The sequence below is a fragment of the Sarcophilus harrisii genome, chromosome 4, assembly GCF_902635505.1.
Source record: "Sarcophilus harrisii chromosome 4, mSarHar1.11, whole genome shotgun sequence".
Classification (NCBI taxonomy): Eukaryota; Metazoa; Chordata; class Mammalia; order Dasyuromorphia; family Dasyuridae; genus Sarcophilus; species Sarcophilus harrisii.
Genome location: NC_045429.1, coordinates 378,236,440 through 378,263,430, shown reverse-complemented (window position 1 = coordinate 378,263,430; position 26,991 = coordinate 378,236,440). Strand labels below are relative to the sequence as shown.

The window sequence follows — 26,991 nt, the reverse complement described above, 5'->3', positions numbered from 1 at the left end:
AAGAGTTCGTGAATTCAAAGGTCAAACTCTCCCTAATTTTTTTTTATTCAAGACTTGTAGAAAAGCATAGCAAGACAGGCATAATGATATGGATTAAGACTAGGGTGTTACATTATTAGATGAAAGAATACAGAAAACAGAAGACTCACTCTACATAGACAACCCCCATGTGTTATCAGCTCACCTTTCTAATTGTTTTTATTTTTATTTTTTAAATCCTGGATGTTCATAATTGAACTTCAATGGCATTATTAAGTCTTATCCCACAGAAACTTTTGCCAGCTCTAGTTTTGATCTGGCACAGTTTGTTCTCCTTAAGCAGACTTGTGGCTGCTTCCTCCCAAGGGACTCTCTCCATTCATTCAAGACTTAGTATAGATATTAAATCATTTAGCCCAGCTGCACCTCAGAATTCTCAAGCTCAGTTTAAATATCTGCCAACAGGGATTATATATATATATATATATATATATATATATATATATATATATATGTCTAAGCATCGATCTTATCTTATGCTTCTACCTTGTATACACTTTTGTCCTAACCCAGACTAAACCACTTCAGATGAGGCTTCTATCCTTTCGTTTCTCAGTATCTTTGCTCATGATATTCCTTATAGTGCCATCTTCTCCCTCCCCATATGTTGAAATGCGCCCCATCTTTTAAAGTCTATTTGACAAACTTTTAGTCACAATAGCATTGTGAGTTATTGTAAATGATAATAGCAATAAAAGCCCCATGAAAACTTTTTTGAGTCCTGTCCTTCTTTCTCTCTTTAAGTTCCACTTACCACTTCATTTTTGCCTTTTATATTCACTTACTATACTGGAGTTATATATGGAAACATCTTATCATTTGGCTAAATAGTCCTTTTTTTGGGAGCAGGGATTAAAATCAGGTGATAAGACCAAATTAGAAAGACTGGCAATTAGTGGGGGGAGAGGGGGTTTGACGTAGGTAAGGTACATATTTTAAAAAAATCTAATATATGTATATATTTATGTAATTATTGTGCTACATAAGAAAATTCAAATCAAACCAGTAAAAAAAGAAGCAAAATAAAATGCAAGCAAGCAACAATGAAGAGTGAGAATGCTATGCTGTGAACCACACTCAGTTCCCACAGGCATCTCTGTGGGTGTAGATGGCTCTCTTCATCACTGAACATTGGAACTGGTTTGAATCAGTTGAAAAGAGCTACGTCCATTATATTTGATCATTGTTATAGTCTTGTTATTTCCATGTATAATGATCTGGTTCTACTCATTTCACTTAGCATCAGTTCATGTAAATCTCTCCAAGCCTCTCTGAAATCATCCTGCTGATCATTTCTTACAGAACAATAATATGCCATAACATTTATATATCATAATTTGTTCAGCCATTATTTAATTGATGGGTATCCATTCAGTTTCCACTTTCTTGGCAATCAGCGTTAAAGATGGTTTATATTTCTAACTTTGCTTCCAAGGTTCCCTATGTTCAGGAAATCATTCAATTCAGCATAATTATACCCTACTCTTCAAATTATCTTTTATTTCTTACGAACATATATTACACAAACACATATACACATGCTTGTGTGTGTTATTTCCTCTGATAGAATTCAATAATTTTAGTGAAGGGATCATTTTCTTTTTTGTTTTTGTTTTCCCCGGCCTACCATATAATTAGAGACTTAATAGATACCAATATATATGTTTGATGCTTATTGATTAAAAGACATTTCAATGTGAGTTACTGTCAACTAGAAAGATATAAATTTTTCTATATTCTATGTTATCAGAAGACTGTATATTTTTTGGAGGGAGGAGAGACTTTGTCTCCCTTTAAGTGACCTTTTTAAACATATTCAGGTGGCTATCAGTTGTGCTGAGAAAGGATTTCTTTGTTGTATTCCAGTTTCACAGGCACAAGGAGAACTTTGAATATGTAGAATTTAGATGGCATACAATAAGATGGCAGTTTGTTAACTATTAAGTTATTCCTTTTGGTTCTAAATCTATGATCCTAAGATTTACCAGAGTTTAATTAAAATAGGTGCAATGCCACATGTAAATATGAGGAGCATGTGAAGAGGTTTGATTGTTTCATGGAAGAAGAGGAAAAATTTCTGAAACTTTCAGCCTTTGACCTGTGAATGGAAATAAATTCCTTGTTGGTTTTCAAGTATACTTGAAAGTCACATATGCCCACTGTACTAGACTTTCAAATATAGTTATATTTGGAATTGTAAGAGTTAAAAAGCGTCTAGGAGCAAGGAATACAGTTCAAGGCATGTGGGAGGACCTGAGGGATGAGGGATGAGAGATACTGAGTCTCAGGGGAGTCCTATGTGGAGGTAGGGTATAGTCCCAGGAGGTGGTGTCTGACCCCAGGTACCACGTCGCCTTTCTTAGTGCTCTCAAAATCTAGCATGCCTCCCTCCCTCTTCTTGGGCCAATCCCATTATTCCAGGTTCCTAGAGGACCTCCTCCTCCCCCCAGATCCTCAGGGGGAGTATAAATATGTGCTATCTAAGAATAAAGTTCTCTTTCACTTCACCCCTGCCTCCTGGTGGTCTGTCTCTATGGGATCTGGGTTGGTGCCCAAAGATGGGTAAGTGTGGTCTAGCCGTGCCATTGACGGACGGGCATTAAGAGTAGCTCTAAGGGGAGCTACAAGTTTAGGGTAGTGTTAAGGGATGCTACGGGAATTTTATAAGAAGGTAAAACTTTCCTAACATACCAGGGGAGGAGCTAACATACATTCTCTTTAAGAAAAAGTGAATATGATATAGTCAAAAAAGCAATGCCTTTAAATTTGGAATCAAAGCAAAATACCTGAGTTGGAATTCAAGCTCTACTATTTACTGCCCATATGATGCTATGAAATTTGCTTTATCTCCTTAGGGCTCAGTTTCCTTATCTATAAAATGAAGAGTTTGGACTAAGTGACCTCTGGGTCTTTTAGTTCTTAATTGATGATCTGATATGTTGGATTTTCCTTGCATTTGTGGTTATATTCATAACATTCATAACTAAGGCTAATGCTATGCCATGTGGCAATTAATTAACAATCCACTTTTGAAAGGGCCTAGAAAATAGTAAAGTTTTTCTTTTTTAGTTTTTGATTGAATAAAAACAGTGAAATACTCCTATGATTCATAATTTCACTTGTGAAATTATTCCACTAAAGTAGCTTGCAAACTCTCTAAACTTTAGTTGATAATCTTTACAGAATCATAACTTGCATGATGAGTAGCATTTTTTAACAAGAAACTGACTCCAATGGGGCACATTTTCTCCATAAAAGGGAATATTTCTTCTGCACAGTGAGCAGCATCCCATATCTAACTGTGCTATTTTCTCCTCTATCTTGTAGGGGCATGAATATATTCTTGGTTCAGCAAACTCAGGGTTCTGGTACCACTACATCTTTTCTCTCTTCTGCTGCACATCTTCCCCAATTTCTCAAAGTTGAGAGGCCTGAAATCTCTGAGAGATGGGCTACTTCATCTTGAAGTGTCCCTGAAGCCACAGTTGGATAGTTTTGTACAACCCCTGGATCCTTCTCACTACCTCATCTTGCTCAGTTATTATTGCCACAGATGAAAGTATACTTAGCTATACCCTGTTGCTGTGACATCACTTGCTATGGATAAGTGTGTGTGTGTGTGTGTGTGGGTGTGTATGGGTGTGAAAGCCATCAATTAATAGACAGTGCTGTGGTGATGAAGCTTTCTTTAAAAATTAGTTAAACTTTTGAGTTTCAAATTCTATCTCTTCCTTCCCAACCTTTCTGAGATGATAAACAAAATAGGATATATACATGCAGTTATATAAAACATTTCCATATTAGTTATTTTGTACAAGAAGATTCAAATAAAAGAAAAAAAGAGTGAAAAATAGCATGCTTCAATCTGTATTCAATCAATATCTGTACTATCTCTGGAGGTGAAAAACATTCTTTATAATTAATCCTTTGGGATTTTATTGGATCACTGTACTGCTGAGCATTGCTAGGTCATTCATAATTTATTGAATAGTACTTCTGTTACTGTGAAAAATGTTCTCCTGGTTCTGTTCACTTCACTATGCATCAGTTCATGTAAGTCATGTAAGGGGTTATTCTGAAATCATTCTGAAATGATTCTGAAATCAATCATGAAACAATTTCTGTTCTGAAATTCTCTGTATAAGAGAATCCTCTCTTATAGCATAATAATATTCCATTACAATAATATACCACAACTCGTTTAGCCATTCCCCAACTAATGAGTATCCACTTGATTTCCAATTCTTGGTTACCACAGAACTACTATCAATATTGTGTACAAATAGGTACTTTTCCCTTTTTTGGGAAGTGTTTGGAAGCTAGCAGTGGTATTCCTGTATCAAAGAACATGCCCAGTTTTATTCTTTGGGGCATAGTTCCAAATTATTCTCCAGAATGGGTGGATCAATTCATAACTCTATCAAGAATATATTAGTATTCCAGTTTCTCTACATCTGTTCCAACACTCAACATTTCCATTTTTGTTATATTAGTCACTCTGTTAGATATGAGATTTTTCTGGTCAATAGTAATTTAGAACATTTTTCCATATGACAATAGATGGCTTTGATTTATTCATCTGAAAAATGGCTGTTCATAAGGCTATTTATAAATTGGGGAATTTGTATTCTTATAAATTTGTCTTGGGTCTCAATATATTTAAGAAATGAGGTCTTTCTCAGAGATACTTGTTACAAAATTTACCTCAGTTTTCTGCTTTTCTTATATTTTGTCTGCATTGGTTTTGTTTATGTAAAACCAAAACTTTTTTATTTTCAATATTAAAAATTGTTTATTTTACATTTTGTATTTCTCTCTATATCTTCTTTGGTCCTAAATTCTTCCCTTATCCATATATCTGATAGATAAATTATTCCAATGATCTCTTAATTTGCTTATGGTGTCATCCTTTATGTGTAAATCATGTATCCATTTTGATCTATTCTTGGTATACATGTAAGATGTTGATCTAGACATGGTGTATGTCCTATTGTTTTCTAGATTTCCCAGATTTTTAAAAAAAATAATATATTTTTGTTTTGAAAACTTGGATCTTTGGGATTATCACATATTGAATACTATCATTATTCACTATAATGTAATTTGTACCTAATCTATTCCATTTATCTGTCCTATTTTTTAGCCAGTACTGGATTATTTTGATAATTACTAGTTTATAATGGTGATAAAACTCTTCAGATGTATCTATACTGGTTCCTAATAGATACATATATAATGCATTATTGCAAATCTTTCTTATTTACTAAGATCAACCAGAGCTTGTTTTTCATTAGCTTAGACTAATAAAGCAAAAGCAAACAAACAAACAAAAAATCTGACATCTCAGGCACCAGACTAAAACTTTAAGAGAGGAAGTATCATAAACCTAAGAGAATATTACAGAACTTTTGCCAGCTGAAAGTTTCAGAAATTCTGTCCCCACTTCCATAAAACTATCAAATCTCCTCAAATGTTCTTCCTTTTTACAGATGGCATTGTACCTGATTTAATCAAACTGGGAAATCAAAGGATCATAGATTTAGAACTGAAAGGTACAACTTGATAGTTGATTAATTAAATTTGATTACCCATGAAAGTCAGAGGTTTTTCTAAAAGGCAAAAGAACAGTTAGCTTAATCAGAAATTATTGTGAATGTAATCAAACTGAGAATGATGGTGGAAGATATGCAAATTTCATTGTCCTAGATCACTTTCAGATCCACCTTGGAGCATGTAATAAATGTCTGGGAGAAATTCATCCTTTCTCACCCACACCATCACACTTATCCCACTCACCTTCCACTGTCCCCCATCAAAACTTGAGTTTAAAATAAAGTCAAAGAGAAAGCTTCCAAAGTTTGAGGGAAGTGATAGATTAAAAATCTTGCCATTTTAAAGTCATCTTTATTTATTCAGTATTTATCTTTTGTTCCTTTATTTCAACACTGCCCTCTATTCTATGATCTTTTTGCTAGCTAACTTGAGATATAAAGTCAATTTTGAGATGGAAGTTTCAATTCCCAGTTGATAAAACTCAATTCTTTAACAGGTACTTTCTAATTACTCATAGATTGAATGAGAAGGCATTATATTAGCAAAACCCTAATATAGAGGCACAGAGCTAACTACATTTAAAATAGTAACATGAGAATGTATGAAAAAACCCACTTTTCAAAAGTCCTATTATTTTGATTATTATTTAAGTCTATTGAAACAGGGTACAAAACTGTCAAAGAGATTTGTTGCTTAGCAATATATACAGGGTGTTCTAATCTAATAAAATTAAAATATATTAATTCTGTTAAAATTTACTGAAGATTAAAACTACATTAAGCCCCGTGGAACACCTTGTATATTGTCACCAATTTGTAAGGGAGAAAATTGAATTAACTGAAAGGCTGCAATATCCCCATCTATAAAATGGTGATCTGGTTGATATCCATTCTGAAATTCTAACCAGATATCACATAGTTCAAAGCAAATAAAAACATATGGGCTATTAGAGACTGTGAAGTAAAATGGATTTAGAGATTTAACCCTGCTCTGATTTCTAACCTATCCTATGATTTCTTACTGTAAGTCAAATAAAGTCTAGCAATACATGGACACTGGAAGAGAGAAGCTGAGAGGGTTTACATTAACCTTGATGATTTTTCCCTCAAGATCTTTGGTCTAAAACATTAGATGGATAACTAACAGTACTAATAGCTATTGGGCTATTTCTGTGGCCATCAAGAATTTTTCTATAAGGTTCTGAACAGACTCGCATAGTCTTATTTACTATAGAGGGAAATTTAAAGGTGTGAAAAGAGATAGGGGTATCTTTTTTTGTAGATAGACTCTCATTTGAATATGAGATATTTGAGTGCAGGAGTATGGGCAGCTATACCTGAGTTTAGATAGCTCATATTTGCTGCTGGTGGTTCTGATAAGATGAGCGTGTTGACACTGAATGTTTATAATGAATATTCTCTTCAAGACAACTTGCTGGGGTAGCTGCTCTGTTGATTTATCAAATTCTGGCTTTTTTTTTTTACAAGAATTCTTATTGTATTAATAAGTTGTGGTGCTTTAGTACCTAAGATGGTAAACATATCAAACATAATGTTAGATTGTAAACAAAATAAACAGGAAGTTCAACATAATAAAAATAATGTATGATGAATTTGATCTTGCTCAAACCAAGAGAGATCAAGAAATGAAGGCCCAAACAATCTTCCTAAGACAAAAATAGGTGAGTAGGATATATTTATAGCAGGGAGGAACACAATTATTTTTTGTAATTTCCTATAAAGCCTCAGGTTGAAAAAGGCTCATTTATAATGGTGGAATGCTAGCAACTGTACCCTCTTTATTTATTGTCATCAGTGCTGCATTGGGCCAACAAAGTGAATTTCCAATGTCATACCACTAGGTAGTAGAAAAGGTAGGCCTATAAGCCATATTTTCTGATTCCTGGTCAAATATTCTTTGTACCATACTGCTTCATACACTGAACATGCTTAAAAATTCACTGATTATCCTCATAATGATGGTCATGAAACTAAGAAAGTACCTATAAACCCAGGGTGATATTAGGCCATGTGTATTTTTAATGTGCATCTAACCAGATGTCATGATTCCCAACATACTTGTGTCAATCAGAAGATATCAGATCTTTGGGAGTTATTATTTTACAGCCATTAGAGCTTAAAACTGAATGAAGACTTTTAAAATATATTACATTTAACTTCTTTTCATCTTATATAAATATAGACATCAGAGTAATTTATTTGGACATTTACCGTACTTCCTATGATATTTAGGATACAATTCCTTCCATAAATTTTTTCCTATTTGATTAGTCAACGAATTTCTCCATAGTAGAAGTTCAAGATGGGCCTACTTTCTAGTAATGTGTATTTAAAATTTACACTACTCTGGCTTGACCACCTCTTACAGATACATTCAAAAACACTGGGAATTCCACAGTTGATTTTTTCATGTAAAGGAGATTATAAGGGGAGAAAAACAGATACTACCCTTCTTATCCCCAAAGAGTTGAAAGTAATGGGAAGGTTTTGCATAGAAGCAGTGAAGTGTTGCATAAATAATTATCTGTAGGTGCAACTTACTTTTGTACTTAAAGGATCTATAATTGCATCAGTATGGACATTTACCTCCCCAATGCAGATCATATCTCTACATGGTAGAAAACAGTCTTCATAAATTCCCGTGCCTGAAAAAAGTGATTACCAACACTGTAGAAATGAACCTCTTTCTGTATATACCTTTCCTGGGATGACTTGCACATTGATGGGCCATATCTGAAGACATTCCAGTTGGGTGGGGATTTCTAAAGCTCTGATAGTATAACCTTTGAGAATTACATCACCTTCATCTTGTGATAAAGCACCAAAATTGGATTTCTGCAGAGGAAGGCATGAAAATGTAGATATTATTGGTAAGCACTTTGGGTTTAGATTTTGTTTTAGTATTCATGAATATGAAAATTAATGTATTCATATTCAGAAATAGCTCTTCATTTACTTAGTATAGTAACAGAACCCTTATCTGACAGAGTTAGAGTTATGTCAACTTTGTAGATACCCTTAAGACAGACCATGTTAATGACTACTTACTTTAGCCTGTATCTGTACACACACTATATTTAAATTAAGGTCCACAGTCATGTAATTGGTATTTGAATCTAATTTCTTCTTATCAATGGAAAGATCTCTATCCAAGCCTCTATATAACTTAGGTTTAGCACATATCATTTTTCTGCATTGATTCCTGATGGACAATATCCCTAATTAAAAAGCATTTTCTGCAGGACAGCTAGCTAGTGCAATAGATAGAGCAGTTGCCCTAGAGTCAGAAAAATCTGTGTTCAAATGTGACCTCAGACACTTAACACTTACCTTGCAAAAAAAAAAAAAGATAGCCATCATCTTTCACTATATAAATATTTGAAGCATTGCATAGACTAATGTTTCAACAAATAGTCAAGAGCAGGACTGCATTTTAAATAATATTTATTTTTCAGCAGTACATGTAAAACAAATTTTAATGTTTCAACAAATAATCAAGATCAAGGGCTATGTTTTTTCTAAAATTCCCCCAATTTCATGTAAAACAGGTTTTAATGTGTTTTTTTATAAAATTTTGAGTTCTAAATTCTTTCCTCTTCCTTGCCCAACCTCCTTTTTATGACAAGCAATTTGATACAGGTTATAAATGTGCAATCATGTAAAACATTGTCATATTAGTCATTTTCTGAAAGAAAACTAGCAAAAAAGAGAAAGAAAATTTTTAAAGGCAGTGAAACACGATGTGTTATGGTCTGCATGCAGATTCTACCAATTATTTCTCTGAAGGCAGATAACATTTTTTTTTTGTCATGACTCCTTTGAGATTATCTTGGATAATTAATTGTATTGCTGAAAATATCTAAATCATTCACAGTTGTTCATTGTACAATATTGTTGTTACTGTGCACAATGTTCTCCTGGTTCTATTCACTTCACTTCTCATTGCATCAGTTCATGTAAGTCTTTCCAAGTTTTTTATGAAATTATTCAGAGGAGCTATATTTGTTTGGAGTCTTGTGAATGAATGGATTAAAAAAAACATTTATTACACACTTACCTTGTGTAAAGCACAAAGCACTTTAGTAAATGCTGAGAACAAAAAATAGCAAAATAGAGATAGTTCCACCATCTCAAGCAGCTCACATTCTAATGGTAGAGACAATACATATAAGAAGTTTCAGTTGCAAATGAAGTAAAAAGATCTCACAATCCTTAGGATGCAGCAGGAATGTCCTCAACTTTCAATCCAAGATTTTAGGTCTACCATACAAACTAAATGCAGTAGGGAACAGTAAGACAAGAAAAATCCAAATAGAATCATTCTGAGTTATCTCAAATTCACCTCTGTCTTCTATTTGAAATTTATGTACATATATGTATATGTGCAGGTATGTGTATGTCTCCATGTATATATGCATCTACACATATGTAATGCATATATATATATATAAATTTACACACAGTCAATTCTTATCATCTTGTCATTTACAGTAATTATGTTCTATAAAGCTACTGAAGCATTGTTCTTGGTGGAAATACAGGAATATCCTGCAAGCCTCTGGTCAAAACATTTAGGATAATATTTTTCAGAGTGATTTCATGTACAGATCAACAAATCTCTTCTTCTCTTTTTCTGGACATACATTATTGTTGATTCATAAACACTGAACTCATAGCCAACAAACAACACTATAACTCATGGCTGAATGAAGTATATCTAACACATCTATTTTCCCCATAAGGCACATCACAATTTTCTTGAGATTAGGAACACTACACATTCAAAAATATGCTTGGGTTAATTTTAAATAGTGAAATCACTAATAAAAAGGACAACATTGAAAAAAGTTAAATAGACTAAAAAGGACACCTTTATAGTATGAAAGCTAAAAGAAAAACCCAGAGTTCCCTCATGTTTGACCCCAGATGCAAAATTGCATATCAATAACTTGGATTTATCCTGTACGTTTCCAGGATTAATCATGATAGTGGCACACAAGTATTGATTTGGGGATTCCTAATGAATTTTACCAGATAGATGAATTTTATGTTTGCAATCCAGGCAAAAAGAGATTTGCCTAAATGAGAATGAGAACATATATACATGTTTACCTATTTCTCTTTCTCACCTGTCAGTTCTGCCACATGTTATTTGCAGGGAACAGAATGAACAGTAAAGGGTCTGAGCAACATGCTGAGGGGACGGGGTAAGTTGAGCCAAGGAAATGACAATATAAAACAAAGATAGTCACCAGTAGTGAAATTCACACATCTTCTGCCATAAAACATAACAATGTATTGTATATAGGATGAAAAGATAGAGCTGCTTGTGGGTGAAATAATTTAGGGTGTATTTCGCTTGTCCCTGAGAACATCACTATGTTATAACAAAAATAAAATAAATGATATCAATATTGTTAACCTTAATCCATAAAGAAAAGATTAAATTTATGTTCAGTATATTTTGTTTAGACAGGCATATCTATAACATTTTAAAAAAGATTCTCCTTTTAAAAAAAACCCAACAGTGAAAGTTTAAAAAAATGGTCTATTTTAAGGACTGTGCCTCTGCTATCTGGAAAATGGTTTCTCCCCTAGAAAATTCATCCTTTATAATAAAATGTGCCATTATTTTAAATAATTTTCACATGTGGAAGGTGATTAATGAAAAGGCAAAATGGGAGGAAGATATTGTCAACTGAATCTAGTATACAGAATTTATGATGAAATGAGAAGACAGTTGGAGGTTACTTCATGTTGAAATCTGATTAATAGAAGCAGCAATCATGTCAGTACCTTCTCTTATGAAATCAAAGATATAATATGCACAAAGCAATGCTTTCAGAATGCCAAAGATTTAAGTTTTACTATGTGTTCAGAGATATTGAGAACTGATACATTTCTGTAACTCAAAAATATAAAAGTCTTTGTATATTCTTTTCTTTCTTTTCATGAAACAGTGGAAGCTCTCCATCTGGGGACATTAATGGCTGCCCATGGTTATTTCTTTCCAATCTCAGATCATGTTCTCACATTAAAGGATGATGGCACATTTTACAGATTTCAAGTAAGTATATTACAAATGTATTTTAAGCAGCTGATGGGAAGTTTGTGGATTTTTAAAAGAGCACTTCTGAAAATGATCATTTACTTGGAAAAGTCAGTGGTGATGGTAACTAATGTTTAAGAAATAGACAACAAAACTTACTAACAGATACAGAGAAAGGAGAATTATGCCCAAGGAAGCCAGAGAGGTGATGTGAGGAAAGTCAAATGCTTTATTATATTTAAATAAAGAGTTTGAGGCCAATGCAGACAGTGATTTGATGGCCTTCAAAAAGTAGAAATTCCCATATTTATGAATGGGGGACCAAGAGAGAGACAGACAGAGAAAGAGACAGACACATACACACACAGAATGAGAGAGAGACAGAAAGAGAGTGGGAGGAAGGGAGAGAGAGGGGGAGAGGGAGAGGAGAGGGAGAGGGAGAAGGAGAGGAAGAGAGAGGGACAGAGTCAGAAAAAGAGAGAGAGGGAGAGAGAGAGAGAGAGAAAGAGAAAGAGAGAGAAAGGGAAAGGGAGAGAGAGAGAAAGTGGGAGAGAGAGAGAGAGGGAGGGAGAGGGAGAGGGAGAAGGAGAGGAAGAGGGAGAGAGGAAGAAGGCAAGGGAGAGGGAGAGGGAGAAGAAAGGGAGAAGGAGAGGGAGAGAGAGAGGGAGGGAGGGGGAGAGGAAGAGGAAGAGAGAGAGAGAAAGTGGTAGATAGAGAGAGAGAGAGGGAGGGAGAGGGAGAGGGAGAGGAAGAGGAAGAGGGAGAGAGGGAGAAGGAGAGGGAGAGGGAGAGGGAGAAGGAGAAGGAGAAGGAGAGAGACAGAGAGAGACAGAGACAGAGAAAGGGAGAGGGAGAGGGGGAGAGAGAGGGAGAGACAGAAAGAAAGAGAGAGGGAGAGGGAGAGGGAGAAGGAGAGAGAGAGGGAGAGAGAGAGATAGAGAGAGAGAGGGAGAGAGAGAGGGAGAGACATGCTCCTAAAGTGATAATGGCTCCTTGCTCTCCCCACTCCCCACTTCCTCCATATTCATCTGAGCCATTTTCAAATGATGCAAGTGGGCCCATTGTAATTCTTTTTTCCACTAATGGATGTTCTATCTAACTTCATTTAATGTGCAGACATTTGCCATTTCAGTCCACTTGAGCATACTTGGAGCAAATGATGTATATTCTATGATAGAATCAGACATGATGAGTCAGGAATCACTGATTAGAGGATTGAAGCTTACAGAAATAAAACATACTGATAATCCCAAAGGTCAAAGTTTGAGATTGACTGCTTTCATTAGTGAATTTCTGGAAATTATGTCTTGCAATCCAAATTTCAGATATCATTTATGATGCTGTTTTGAGAAGCCTGAAAAGCAGGACACTGTGTCTAAGATGCTCACTAAAGAGAAATCTTGGAACCACTTGGCTAGGAAAGCCAGGCAACCAAAATAGAAATGGAAAGAAAAATTTAAAGATTTTTTTCTATCAAAAGGTTTTGCACTTATTGTTCAAAGAACAGTTGGAACATCAGCAAAGGGAATTCATAATGCTTTTTCTCTTTGTATTTCAGTGGTATCTGGTTTAGTCAGCATGGTTGCTCATATCTCGATATTTACTTAATTGAATTAATTTGCATAAAATCATCCTTAATTGTTCAGAAATCTGAATTTTTAAGGAATGAAATTTGTATTGTCATTTTTATTAATTTTGAGTAAACATAACTCAAAATAAAATTAGCTTTTACTATTACTGCAATGCCTGTTTAAAAAGATATTTCAATTGGCATACAGTTGTTTATATATTGATGACTTTTCCAGAGTGCTTCAAAATAGCCAGTTATCTTCAGGTTGTTGAGTATATAACTTTAGATTTAATTCATGGGATCATAGATTTAAGCTGAAAGAGGTTTTTATGAGTCATCTTGTCTTGTCCCTTTATTTAAGAATCAGAAGACCATAATCCATAGAGGATAAATGCCTGGCTTAAGATCACATGGCCAATAAGTAATATAGGAAGATGCAAGTTGAAGCCTACTGACTGTAAATCCAACATGTTTCTACCAAATCACAGCACCTTAGAGGCATCAAGCTTAATGGTGTCAAACCCAAATAGAAACAAGAACCAGTAACCTTTAGAAAAGGATTACTGTGGGTTGCATATTCAATTCATTTTAAAATATAATATTATTTATGTTTTATTGTATTTTATTTGTTTTGTTAAAGATTTCCAAATTATATTGTAATATGATTCAGGGAGTTTTGTGGGTTTGTTAGCCCTCTGTTTGATACATACACTCAATCAGAACCCTCATTTTACAGATAAGAAAGCTATACTAACTTTCCATTTTTATAATAGAGCAAAAGTAGACAAATTCCATTTAAATATATCACAAATTTTAAATTAATGTTGTCTATTTAGTCAGGATTCATGATATAATTTTTTAAAAATTGGATGATTTTCTCTCTACCTTGCACATTATGATATGACAGTTCTAAAAATCATTCTAAAATAAAAATATTTATAAATTCTAATTGATGGACTACTTATATTGAAACATACTTGTTGCAACAAAGATGCAATAAAATAACTCATACATTTGAGTTTGTTAAAATCATTGGTTTGTATCATTTGGTGATTTTTGCCATCCTCCTCCAAAGGAGTTTAGGAAGAGCAGAATGCTTATGGAAGTATCTGTAAAATCCCTTTTTCCATATTTTAAAGTTTGAGCATTTTGGGCATCTTTTGCATTTTCTCTAAATTCCAAACTGTTGAGTCAACATTCTGATATAGCTAAATGTCATTTTTATCTAACAAATTCTGTGTACTTTTCACAACTTTCATCACATTCAGATGTGTGCAAAGAAGCATTAAGCAATTGTTGAAGGTGTTTGGATACAAATTTATAAGGTTATGAGAGCATCCCCCACATCTACCTCTCACCTTGTTATGCCCTTAAGACTTAATAATGATAGATGTTTCCATTCTAAAACCTTCCAAAGGTTTTTTTCCCCCCTCACACAATAATTTGAATTTTTCTTTAAAATTGCCTTCTCTTGAAAATTTAAAAATTCATTAGTTTTTCCACATGAATTCAAAGGGCAACACCTTTAATAACTCATGAGCAATGAAAATGAGTTTTCAAGGACTGGTTGATCCCATACCTCTAAACTTTATTATACTCTTATCAAAATACACACAAAAGAATTAAAATAGTTGCAAAAATAACCACATTAGAATGTATTTGTGAAATATTGACAAATTCAATAAAATACAATAAAGCATAGATAATGCAGTTTTCTAAATCAGGATGCAGCCTCTAAGAATCGTTATGTATCATTTAGTGCTCTTCATTGTTTTAAAGATTGTCTAGGATTTAAAAAGGGAAAAGTGAGTTCAACGAATAGTATACATGTATATATATATATATATATTTGTTTGTACTATTGTACTGTATATATATATATATAATGTATACTACATATTATATATATATGTATGTGTATATATATATATATATATATATATATATATATAAAACATGATCAAAACATTGGAGACTTTCCTTCTAATTAGAACTATTATTCCTTTATTGGAGAATGATGGTTGATATGTTTAATATTTCTTATTAGTGAAGTCACAGAAGAGGCCCAACTACAATACTATTCAAAATTGCTTTATGTTCAATCTTTCTTACTGAAAATATATCCCCTTTATCCTGTTATATTTATCTGTTTTTTAAAATAGAATTTATGATATCTGGGAAGTCATTACATGTCCTTTTCAGGGAGATAGTCATCAACGAGATATTTACAAAGGGATATAATGATCAAATAGATATTATGATATCCCTTATAGCCCAGGATTTGGTTGTCACTTTTTTAATATCACTGACCAATAAAGTAAAATTAGTTTACAAAAGATAAATGGATGTCTTCATACTTTGGTCCATTTGGTGGGTACATTTCCTTTGTTAGCTACTAATCTGATTCTCACCATTATCTTCTCCCCCTAGTGTTTTGGGGCATACTTCTAGACAAAATAGACATCTGTTTATTGCTTTTCACTAAAGCCAAAATCCAGGAAGGTCCCACAGCAGTTCTGGCAAATACTATTTTCAGTAAATTCAGAGTGCTGGCAATAATTTGGTACACCATTGTTCTGACTGGCACCATCCCAAAACATTTGCATTTTCTTCCTTCATCAACGGAAGGAAAGAGCAGCTTTTTCCTACTGCACTATCCAATATTCATTTAGCAAGATACCCTTTTGGGTTTTTTGGTAAAATGTCAGCCAATTCTATTAAAAAAGTAACTTTTAACTTAATCCCATGGTGACAGAAGATGACACACTTTGTAGGATCTCATAGCTATATTTCTAGCAATTCCATTTTTTTTGTAAATTGGACAATATAGGAATTAAACTTGAAAGACCAATTTCCTCAATAATGCCCAAGGCATTGATTTAGTAAAAAAAAATAATTGCAAAAATATTTTTTGTATTAATAGTTTTTGAATAAGAACTAATGGACTATAAGGAAGATAGTTTTTTTTTCTTTTTAATGTTTCTTATTTAAGACCTTATTAAAGGTCAGCATTTTATAAAATAATTAAACATGAGTACTCAAATTATCAGCAGTAATCTCACATGACAATGAGTCATAATATTTAGTCATTGTTATCTGTTTTCCTCTTTTTTGGGGTGTGGAGGGGTCAGTTAAGGGAGAAGGTTGTTGTCTTAGTTGATGCAGTAAAGTTCTTTTTGTATTTTTTAACTGAATAATAAGATAGAATTCTGGTTACTGAAATTAAGTTAATTCATATTCCATTTCTATCAGTGCAGAAATTATTGAACATAAACCAAAATTTGAGACATATAGATGTCCTGATTGGAATTATTCTATTTATTGTGCACTCCTGGAACTTGACTGCTATACTAAGTCCCCTCATATAGTATTTGCTGAAGAAAGATCATGGAATTGACAGGCACAGTGGAGAAAAATGAAAGTCATTAAAGACTATGTTTCAGAATGTTTTCATTTGTTCAGAAGTAAAAACAAACAAAAATTCCCTCTATTAGTGTCCCGAAAGGAAAAGAAAAAAAAAATTGGAATACTTCTCCTTTCATCTTAGTCTATTGAATTTGAAGTTGATTCCAAAAGTCTTTAGAAGAATAATTTTTAAATTGCTATAGAGTGACAATTTATAGTAATGTAAATATGGAAGTAGGACAAAGATAAAATTTTCAAGTAACATTAGAGATTTAAGAGGCCAAAAGTGTGGAGAAGACTGAGGTCATAGTAGTTCAAATATTAGTATGAAATAAATGTACATAGAATTAGAAAAAAATATTACATGCTTGTATCAGATTTATGTATTATAGTCATGTCATTCATCCTACAAGATAAATTTTGACATTTGGTTATAATATTTTTGATGTCAAGGATATTAAGGCTCTTTTGGATACATCGCCCTGATTAGTACAATGCTGTCTACAGGTGAACAATCATTGAATATTGATAAAGATGTTATTTGAACATTGATTTCCAGTAACAATGTAATAGCAATGTTATTTCCCAAGTATCAATTTTTATTGTTGAACCTCAGATCCCCAAACCATTTCAGTATGGTGAAATCATCATAATATGTTGTGCACTGGATATGCATATAGACCTTCTATGTAAGAGCTGTAAAATGTAGAGCAATCATAAATGAAAAGGCATTTTGAATTTAAAGTGAGAGGAGTGAGTTAGTGACTCTTTAAGTGAAAAAACAACATAGAATTCCAAAAATAATTTGTATGTCATCACTGCTACCTTGGAAAAACATTTTGCCTACCTATTCCTCATGTTTTGGCAATAATGCTATATGAGAATCAAGTGACTGACTCAATGTTGCGAAGTACAAAATTATTTTACTGTTTCTATGAGAGTGAAAATGTCAAAACTGGAAGCAACATCAGAGGTCATTTAGTCCACCCCCTCATTTTATGGATTAGAAAGTGGTGACCCAGAGAAGTGACTTATACAAGGTTATGTATATCAGAGTCAAGTCTAATTCTGTTTTTGTAATAACAATTATTTTTTTTCTTTTCCTACCCTTCTTATCTTTTGTTTTTACTCTTCCTTTTATTTTACTTTTCTTTATTTCCTTATATTTTTATTTTGGTTCTTTAAACATCTCATCAGACTAATTAGAATTTTTTTCATGTGAAGTTCTCTGACCTTCACCTCCAAGTTTTGAGATATCTCCATGGTCCTTGAAATCACTGTTAGGCTCAAATCATACTGTACTTGGAACACTCTGAAAATTGGGATGACCTTTAGATGGCAGTGACCCCAGTGCCTCCATTTGGATCTTAATAGAAAATGTAAGGACTCTTGTTTGAATGGGGTTGAAGGTCATAAATGACTTGGTAGGATAATGTCAGCTATTCTAACCTCTGTTAGGACTCAGGACTCAGTTTCCTTAGAAGGTGAGAAGGATGCTGGGAACCCAAGACATCAGGACCATTTGCCCCCAGGACATATAAAAAAATATATTTATGCAAATTTCAAAGATGACTAAATGACATTAAGATTCTAGGGAAGAACTTGTCTCATCATTTAGTATTTTAAATTCACATATTCAGTATTAAGATTTTTTAAAAGTATGAAGCAAAGGATCCTATACAAATTTTCTTGCTACATTAATTTGATTAAACACAATACTTTGAAAGTACTCTATGAATCAAGAGAAATTCTCATTTGAATAATGGAGTGAACTATAGGTCCATTTAAAATGTATCACCTAATCAAGGGATGGTTTGATTTAGAGTTGAAAGGGACAATGTAGATAAACTGATTCTTTAAAGACCAGTGTCCATACTACATTTAGTCCATGGCTGATCAAGAATTGAAGATTGTAGTTTAAAGTTCAGTGCAATGAACTAGGAAAAACATGCTCCTTTGGCAATTATTTGTTAAACACTAAATTAACAACAGCAAGCCACTCTAAGTAAATGATTAGTTTTCAAGACTATAAAACTAAAAACTGTGTAACTCTTATATTGTCTAACAAATATTCCAACTTTTTTTTGTTCTATAGACACCCTATTTTTGGCCATCAAATTGTTGGGAGCCGGAAAATACAGACTATGGTTAGTGTGGATGTCTCTCCTCATTTTACTATTGACAGAACTGTATTGTCTGGATGGACACATCATTTCTACTTTACTGCACTGTACACCATTAAGGGAAAAGGAAGGTGCACTATTGAATACATTACAAACCTGTCTAACTTTGAATTTGTGATGGGGTTTTGATTGGTAAAATTTTTCCCAAACATAGGGTCAACTTTGCAATTCTTCTATGACTCTAGAGATAGTATTTTACTGCTGTGGCTCACTTTACATCCAACATGGAAAAACAAAAACTCCCAGGCAGAATGGCCAAAGTGAAACAGATTCAAGTAAGTGATGTGAGCAAAGGGGAAAACTGCTACTGATTACCATTTCTTTTCCTATAGTTGACAAATTGTGTTACACTGATAGTAGGTCTAATTGCAAGCAAGAGGAAAGTCTCATAAATAAATTATGAACCAAACACAATTGATCTCAAAATAAATCCTGCTTAGGAATCCTGTTGTCAGGAAGCTAATCAACAAGACAATCAACAATTAATAACTACTGACTCAGAAGTATCTTGAAGGTCATTATAATTGTTTTTGAGATGGTTGAAAGATTAAGGGTCATTTGGTGCTTTCAGTCATGACCTCTTAAGGATATCAACCATCCAATAAGATGAATGTTAATTCACATGTTCATCAACAACATTTTTATGAAATCTGTCAACATTTCACATAGTAAGCAAGTGAGAAGATTAAAAAGGGGGTTCTGGATTGTTAATTTATTAAAACAATTTAACAAGGGCCAAACCTATAAAACTAGAAAGAGTGAGACAGATAGACACACACAGAGAGACAGACACACAAAAAAAGGGAGAAAGGCAGAATGGGAGAGAGGGTGAAAAAGAGACACAGAGTGTCTGGTACAGAGAGAGAGGGAGAGAGATAGAGACATAGATGACGAAAGATAGAGAAAAAAAAGAGACAGAGACATACACACACAACGATAGACACACAGGAGACAGACACACACACACACACACACACACACACACACGTAGCATTAAGCACTCAATTGTGCCAAGTACTGGGCCAAGTGATGGAAATATAAATAAAAGCAAAAGTAAAAATATATAGACTAGAATGTTTATCTGTTATGAGGGTATGTTTTTGTTTTTGTTTTACTATGACTGAATGTCCCTGTCATCCAGGTTATATCCTCCTCAATATTATGGTACTTATTCAAACTGAATTAATTCCAAGAACTTTGTTTGGTGGGCATGAGATTAGAGCAAAGGAAGTTGAATAGTCTTGTGGGTTATTTTTTCCTGTCTTGTCTATAAAGTGATGGGAGTAGAACAGACAATTTCTAAAGTTCCTTTCAGTTGAATAAGTTTAATTAATCCCAGAGCCTATTCTTGCTCCATTATAGAATGAGCTTTTCAAATGCCTGGAATATTCCCTTCAGCCAGGAAAGGGGACTCTCTTTCATGGGAAATGATGATCAACATTAACTCTTATCCTCCAAATCTTTTTCTGGACTCCATGCAAAGCATCACTCTATTTGCATTTATTATTAGAATGCCATAATTTCCATAATTGTGGTTCATGTTACCCAAATTTATATTTAGGTTTCTGGCTCCTTAAGAAGATTGTGAGTCTTTGAGACTTCTAAAGGATAGATTGCTTTTTTTACACATATATTGTATACACTATATATTGATACTTTTATCTTCTTTTTCTAAAGGATCACTTTTCTCTAATCACATTGCTTTGGGATTGTAATCTTTGCACTGATGATGATGGTAATCTTGAAAATGATAATGATGGGTGTTGTGAATGTCTGTATAAAAAGATAATAGAATCTTAAAACTATAGGTCAGTGAACCTGAATTTGATTTCTGCCAAAATTAAATTTCATACCATTAAATCAAGGCAGAGTGGAGTCCTGTAGAGTCAGCCTCAAGATGAATTGGCTTTACCTTCTACTTCTCATTTATACTGTCTTTGTGACCCTAAGCAACTCATTTTGGCTCTCTGTGCCCCAGAAAACTCTGAGATATGTTTATGCTGTAGGAAAACTCAGATAAACTCACAGATCTGGATAGGAAAAATGTGCAAGAGATGGTGAGTGAAAATTTAGAAAATAAATCAGTGACAACAAAGAGCCAAAATGATTAGCTGAGTTTGAATGGCTCAAATCTTTCTCCTCTCTTAAGAAAGACACACTTGATGTTTACTTCTTAAAACCTACATGGATTAGGGATGATAAGGGAATTCGTTCAGGAAAAATAAAATAAACAAAACTCAAAAAAACCCAAAACCCAACAACCTTTTTCTCCCTTCCTTCTTTTCAAAAAAAGAACATTCTGGGATCTGAGAGGCTGCACTATACCTCCAGGTAGTGATGTTTTATCATTTGCTATTGCCTTGTCGGGAACAAAGAAAACATATTGTACTGATGTGAATCATCTAACTATGAACTTCTCTATAGCCATTTACTCAGTAGCAAAGTGTCTTGAAATATATGAAAGCCAGTTTGGGGGTGGGAAGAGGTGGAATGATTACATGATGTAGGTAGGCTATGGGAATCCAAGCACAAAGCATATTTTTGCTATTTGTACTCTAAAATAAACTTTGGGCAGATGGGACCTAGTTGCTTAAGGCTGAAAAACATTGACTTTATTTTCATGATTTGTCAGATGTGCTTTATTAAGAAATTGTTTCTTCTACTCCCCTAGCAATCCTTCATCTGCGCTTCCTCCCTTAACCCAGCTCCACTCTAAGTCTTCTTTTACATCCCTCTTATACTCCTATGAAAAAACTCGTAAGAAATTAGTCACCCATGGTCATATTTATGGAAGGTAGAATTTGCAAAAATTATTCAGCCTTTTCAAAAATGAAGGGAATTAACTGATTATGTTTATTTTTTCCCATCTTCCTTAAATATAAGGTTGAATATGGAAAAGGAATGATTTAACAAATGCTATAAAGGGACATCTTACTCAGGCCCATTAATCTGGAATTCAAAGTAGGCGAGTCCTGGTATTTTTCTTCAAAGGAAAAAATGTAATTGTGACATTCAAATTTAAACAAATGAAAATAACTCTGACGGTTATAGCAGAGAAACACCTACTTTCATTGGCATATATAGGTCCCTTGCAGGCATTCCAGCACAGGGAATCTTCCAAGAAATGATGGTCAGAGAGGCATAGGAAAGAACCTAAATATTCATTTTGTACCTGAGTTAACACTGCTTATTTGTGTAGATTTTCAATTCTTCAGAAAAATAACTAGCTTAAAAATGTTGAGTGAAGAAACAAAGTGGGACAAAGAAAAATTAGACTGGAAATAAAAAAAAAATCTCAGTTCTAGTTGCATTTTTTGCATTAATTAGTTGTTTAAACTTGAACAAGATGCTTACTTTATTGGGTCTTTGCTTTATTCAACTATAAAATGAGCAGATTGAACTAGTTTAGGGGTTCATAATATGGGACTACTAAACATTTTTAAATGAAATGTTGATAACTGTACTTCAACATAATTTTATTTTTAGTTCTTTGTATTTTAATACCTTAAATTTTATAAAATTTTAAAACACTATTCTGATAAAGCTAGGCTTTACCAACTTATTACAAGGGTCTATGAATCAATAGGGTTAAGAATTCCTGAAGATGATCCTTCAAGTTGTTTCTGACTATAATGTTGTTAAGCTGGTAATATCTCTAGCATAGAATCTTAGAATCTTGTTTCAAGAATATTGATCAATAAATCAATGTCATGCTGTAAGGATGTCTCTTGATACACAGCAGGTGTAATTTTATCAACAACTTGGATGAATAGACATTAGCAATTCTTTTTCAAGTAGCATATTGGCATATATTTACATGTGACTTTTTATGTGAAATTACAAATCCAGATTAAAAAGATATCTACAGGTGTGAATATTGAGGTGGAATTCATATGATGACATGGAACACCTTAAAGCTTTGCATTTTTCTTTAAACTATTAACTACTGAAGTAGAGGATGGGTAAAATCTGATAGTAATGTTTCATTTAGAAATAGTAAATAAGAAATAGAAACAGAAAAACAGAAAAAGCAAATAGTTATAGTTTATTATGGGATTAATATGAATTTGTAAAATGACAATATAGTTTCCAGAATAGGGCATTCATAATTATATTTATAGATTATGTTTTGTCAGGTCAGTCAAGAAATATTTATTAAGTGCCTACTATGTTTCTTTAGCACTGGGAATACAGTGACAGGCAAAAATGTGTTCCTTCCCTTGGAGAATTTATATTTTTTAATAAAAATAAATTATTTATTTTTAATACACATTGATTCATGAATTATGTTGGGAGAGAAAAATCAGAACAAAAGAGAAAAACCATGGGTTAGAAAAAAAAAAAAAGAAGTGATCATAGCATGTGTTGATTTATATTCAATCACCATAGTTCTTTTTCTGGCTGCAATGGCAGTTTCTATCCAATCTATTGGAATCACCTTGGATCATTGAACCACTCAAAAGAACCAATAGTTGATCATCGCACATTCTTCCATTGTATGCATTGTGTATAATGTGTTCGTGGTTCTGTTTGTTTTGCTCAGCATCAGTTCATGTAAATCTTTCCAGGATTTTCTAAAAATAGCTTGTTAAATTTTTATAGCACAGTAATATTCCACAACCTTCATATAATACAACTTATGCAGCCATTCCCCAATTGATGGGCATTCACTCATTTTTTTTTTTCAATTCTTTGCAACCACAAAAAGAGCTGCTACAAACATGTTTGTACATGTAGGTCCTTTTCCCTCCTTTATGATTTCCGTGGGATACAGATTCAGTAGAGACACTGCTAGGTCAAAGGATATGCACAATTTGATGGTCCTTTGGGCATAGTTCCAAATTGGTCTTTAGACTGGTTGGATCATTTCACAACTCTACCAACAATCTATTAGTCTCCCAGTTTTCCCACATGCCCACCAGAATTTATCATATCTTTTCCTATCAGTCTGAGAGGTATGAGGATGGTATTTCACATATTTTTTTAAATTTGCTTTTCTCTAACAAATAGTGATTTAGAGCATGTTTTCATATGATTATAGATGACTTTAATTTCATCATCTGAAAAATATTCAAATCCTTTGACCATTTATCAATTAAGGAATAACTTTTAGTCTTATAAATCTATTTTAGAAATGAAACCTTTTTAAGACGCAGTGGCTGTAAAGATTTTTTGCCAACTTTGTACTTCCCTTTAATTTTGTTTCAACTGGGTTTTTTTTTTGTGCAAAAACATTTTATTTTAATATAATCACAATGTTCATCACCCTCCCTTTTTTTCCTCAATTATAATAGGTTTTGTTTGCCTCTTCCTGAGATGTAATTTCCCTCATTTTACCTCTACTTTCCCCTTTTTCTGGGACAATCCCCTTTCCACTTTGTTTCTTTTTTATATTATAAATTAAATCAGATCATACATGCATTCTCTATGTATATCCATAACAGAAATACAGTTCTCAAGAGTTCTTTTCTTTTTACCTTTTTATGCTTCCCTTGAGTTTTATATTTGGAGGTCAGATTTTTTATTTAACTCTGGTCTTTTCATTACAAAAAATGGAATTCACCTGTTTCATTGAATGTCCATCTTCTTCCCTGAAAGAAAACACTCAGTTTGGTGGTGTAATTTATTCTTGGCTGCATTCCAAGTTCCTTTGCCTTTTGGAATATCAGATTCCAGGCCCTTTTATACTTCAAGGTAGAAGCTGCTTGTATTTGAATTGTTTCTTTCTGGATGCTTGTAATATTTTTCCTTGGTCTGATAGTTCTGAAATTTAGCCACAATATTCCTTGAGGTTTTAATTTTGGGGTCTCTTTCAGGAGATGTTTGGTGAATTAGTTCAATGGCTATTCTACCTTCTGTTTCTATGACATCTGGGCAGTTCTCTTTGATGGTTTTCTGAAAAAAATAGTGTCTAGGCTCTTTTTCTTTTCATCATGGTTTTCAGGGAGTCTAATAACTCTTAGATTGTTTCTCCTAGATCTATTTTCTACTATTTTCCAGGTCAGTTGTTTTCCTAAGTAGGTATTTTACATTTTTTTTCATTTTCTTGGTTGTGCTTGATTTGTTATCTCATTGAGTCATTCATTTCCATTTGTTCAGTTCTGAATTTTAGTGAATTATTTTCTTTATTTACTTTTTTATTTCTTTTTGTATTTGTCCAAATCAATTTTTAAATCAGTTGTTTTTTTCTATGAATTTTTTTTTTCCATTTCACAAATTCTTTTTTTTAAGGAGTTATTTTCTTTTTTATGTTTCACAAATTCTGTTGTTTTTTTCTGGGAGTGGTTTTCTTTTTCCATTTTATCAAATCTATCTTTTAATGAATTATATGCCTTTTCCAAACCCTTTTGCAAAGTTTTCATTTCCTTTCCCCATTTTTCTTCTAGCTTTCTTTTTAAGATCCTTTTTAATTTTTTCTAGGGGAGACTTGTGTGATGGGGACCAGGTTATATCACTCTTTGGTGTTTCATCTGGAGACGATCTGCCTTTAGTCTCCTCAGGGATTGAAATCTGTTCTTCTCTTTTGCCATAAAAACTATCTATAGTTAGAGCTCTTTTTTGCTTTTTTACTCATTTTTTAAAAAGTTATGGTCTGCTTTTAGGGCAGGAGAGATTGTCCAAACTTCCTCTTCAAGCAGCAGCAGCTGTGCTGACTCACTCCAAGTGCTGTAGGCATGGTCATGTCCTGTGAGATTCTGAGGTTTACTATTTACCTTTTGCATTTTTGTTGGATGCTTTCTAGCTTCTCTGCTGATCTCCTGGCTAGCAACCAGGGCAGAGTAGGCAACACTGCTGTAGAATCCTCTTCTCAGATTCTCCACCATGGAACTCCCACTGCCCTGGGACTCTGTGATGTGCTCAGGTGTTTGTGCTCAGCCTGCTTGTGCTTGGCCCATCTCCCTCCACACTGGATTGAAACAGACCTTTTCTGGAGAGTTTCAAAGTTATCTTCTGCTGATAATTTGTTACACTTCCAATATTTGTGAGTTCTGCTGGTCTAGAGCTAATTCAGAGGCTGGATTTGCTAATTAGTCTGAGGATTGGAGGAGAAGATCAGAAAGAAAGTATGTCCTTTCCCCCATCTTGGCTCTGTCCCTAATGTAATCAGAGTTGTCCATTTTGTCATTCATGATATTCATTAGTTCTTCTTTGGTCAGGAATTCCTTCCTCTCCAAAAAATCTGAGAAGTAAATTATCTCTTGCTTTCCTAATATGCCTATGGTATCACTCTTTATGCCCAAATCATGTACCTATTTTAACCTTATTTTGGTATGGAGTGTGAGATGGAGTATAAAATCTATGTTAAATTTCTGACATATTATTTTCCGGTTTTCCCAGCATTTTTTGGTGAATGGTGAGTCCTTATTCCAGAGGCTGGAGTTTACAGATTTATCAAATACTAGATTACAATAGATTTTGATTATTGTGTTATGTGTATATATAATATATTCCACTGATCCACCACTCAGTTTCCTAGATGGTACCAAATAGTTTTAATGACTTCTGCTTTATAATAGAGTTTTAGGTATAGTACTGCTAAACTGTGATGACAGCATATTTTAAAATCAGCCTGAGTCAGGAATTCAGGTTAAGGGAAAATCTTCAATCTTTATTCTCAATAGAGGTGAAGAAGGGGGATCGGAAGTAAAGGGAGATTAGCAATGTCAGCAGCTGCTCAAGAAGCCAGCCAGCCTTCCTTCCCCACCTCTCTTCCTGCCCCTCTGCCTCCATCTACCAAAATCATCATTTCCTATACATTAGGACTTGCACAAAGAATGGGTGAGGGCCATTTTTTCTCCAAGCATATATATTAATAGAGTATAGTCCAATTACTATTTAGCATCACATGCTTGGGACCTCAGTGCATCAACTCAAGCCTCAGCCCATTACACTAAACCACCATGCTTTGTAATTGTTTTCCATGAATTCCCTTGATATTCTTGACCTTTTGTCCTTCCAGATGAATTTTGTTATTATTTTTTCTAGTTCTATAAAATATGTATAGGCAGTTTGTTTGGTATGACACTGAACAAGCAGACCAATTTATGCAGAATTGTCATTTTAATTATATTTTATATATATATTTATGTAATATTATATATTATTGTATATAATATATATATACAATAATATATATTATATTATATTTTATTATATTAGCACACCTTACCC

General features: G+C 33.5%; 1 protein-coding gene across 3 annotated transcripts in view; it reads left to right on the top strand.

Moving 5' to 3' along the window:
* RGS7 (regulator of G protein signaling 7) overlaps positions 1-26,991 on the top strand; it is a 648,000-nt gene that overhangs the window by 476,059 nt on the left and 144,950 nt on the right. For 2 of the 3 annotated variants that reach the window (XM_031966955.1, XM_031966954.1), the window contains exons 5-6: positions 11,573-11,679; positions 18,732-18,783. The exons of the other annotated variant lie outside the window; for it this stretch is intronic. In XM_031966955.1, the coding sequence (XP_031822815.1) occupies positions 11,573-11,679; positions 18,732-18,783 (159 nt within the window). The remainder of the gene's footprint in view (positions 1-11,572; positions 11,680-18,731; positions 18,784-26,991) is intronic. 3 annotated transcript variants of the gene reach the window in all.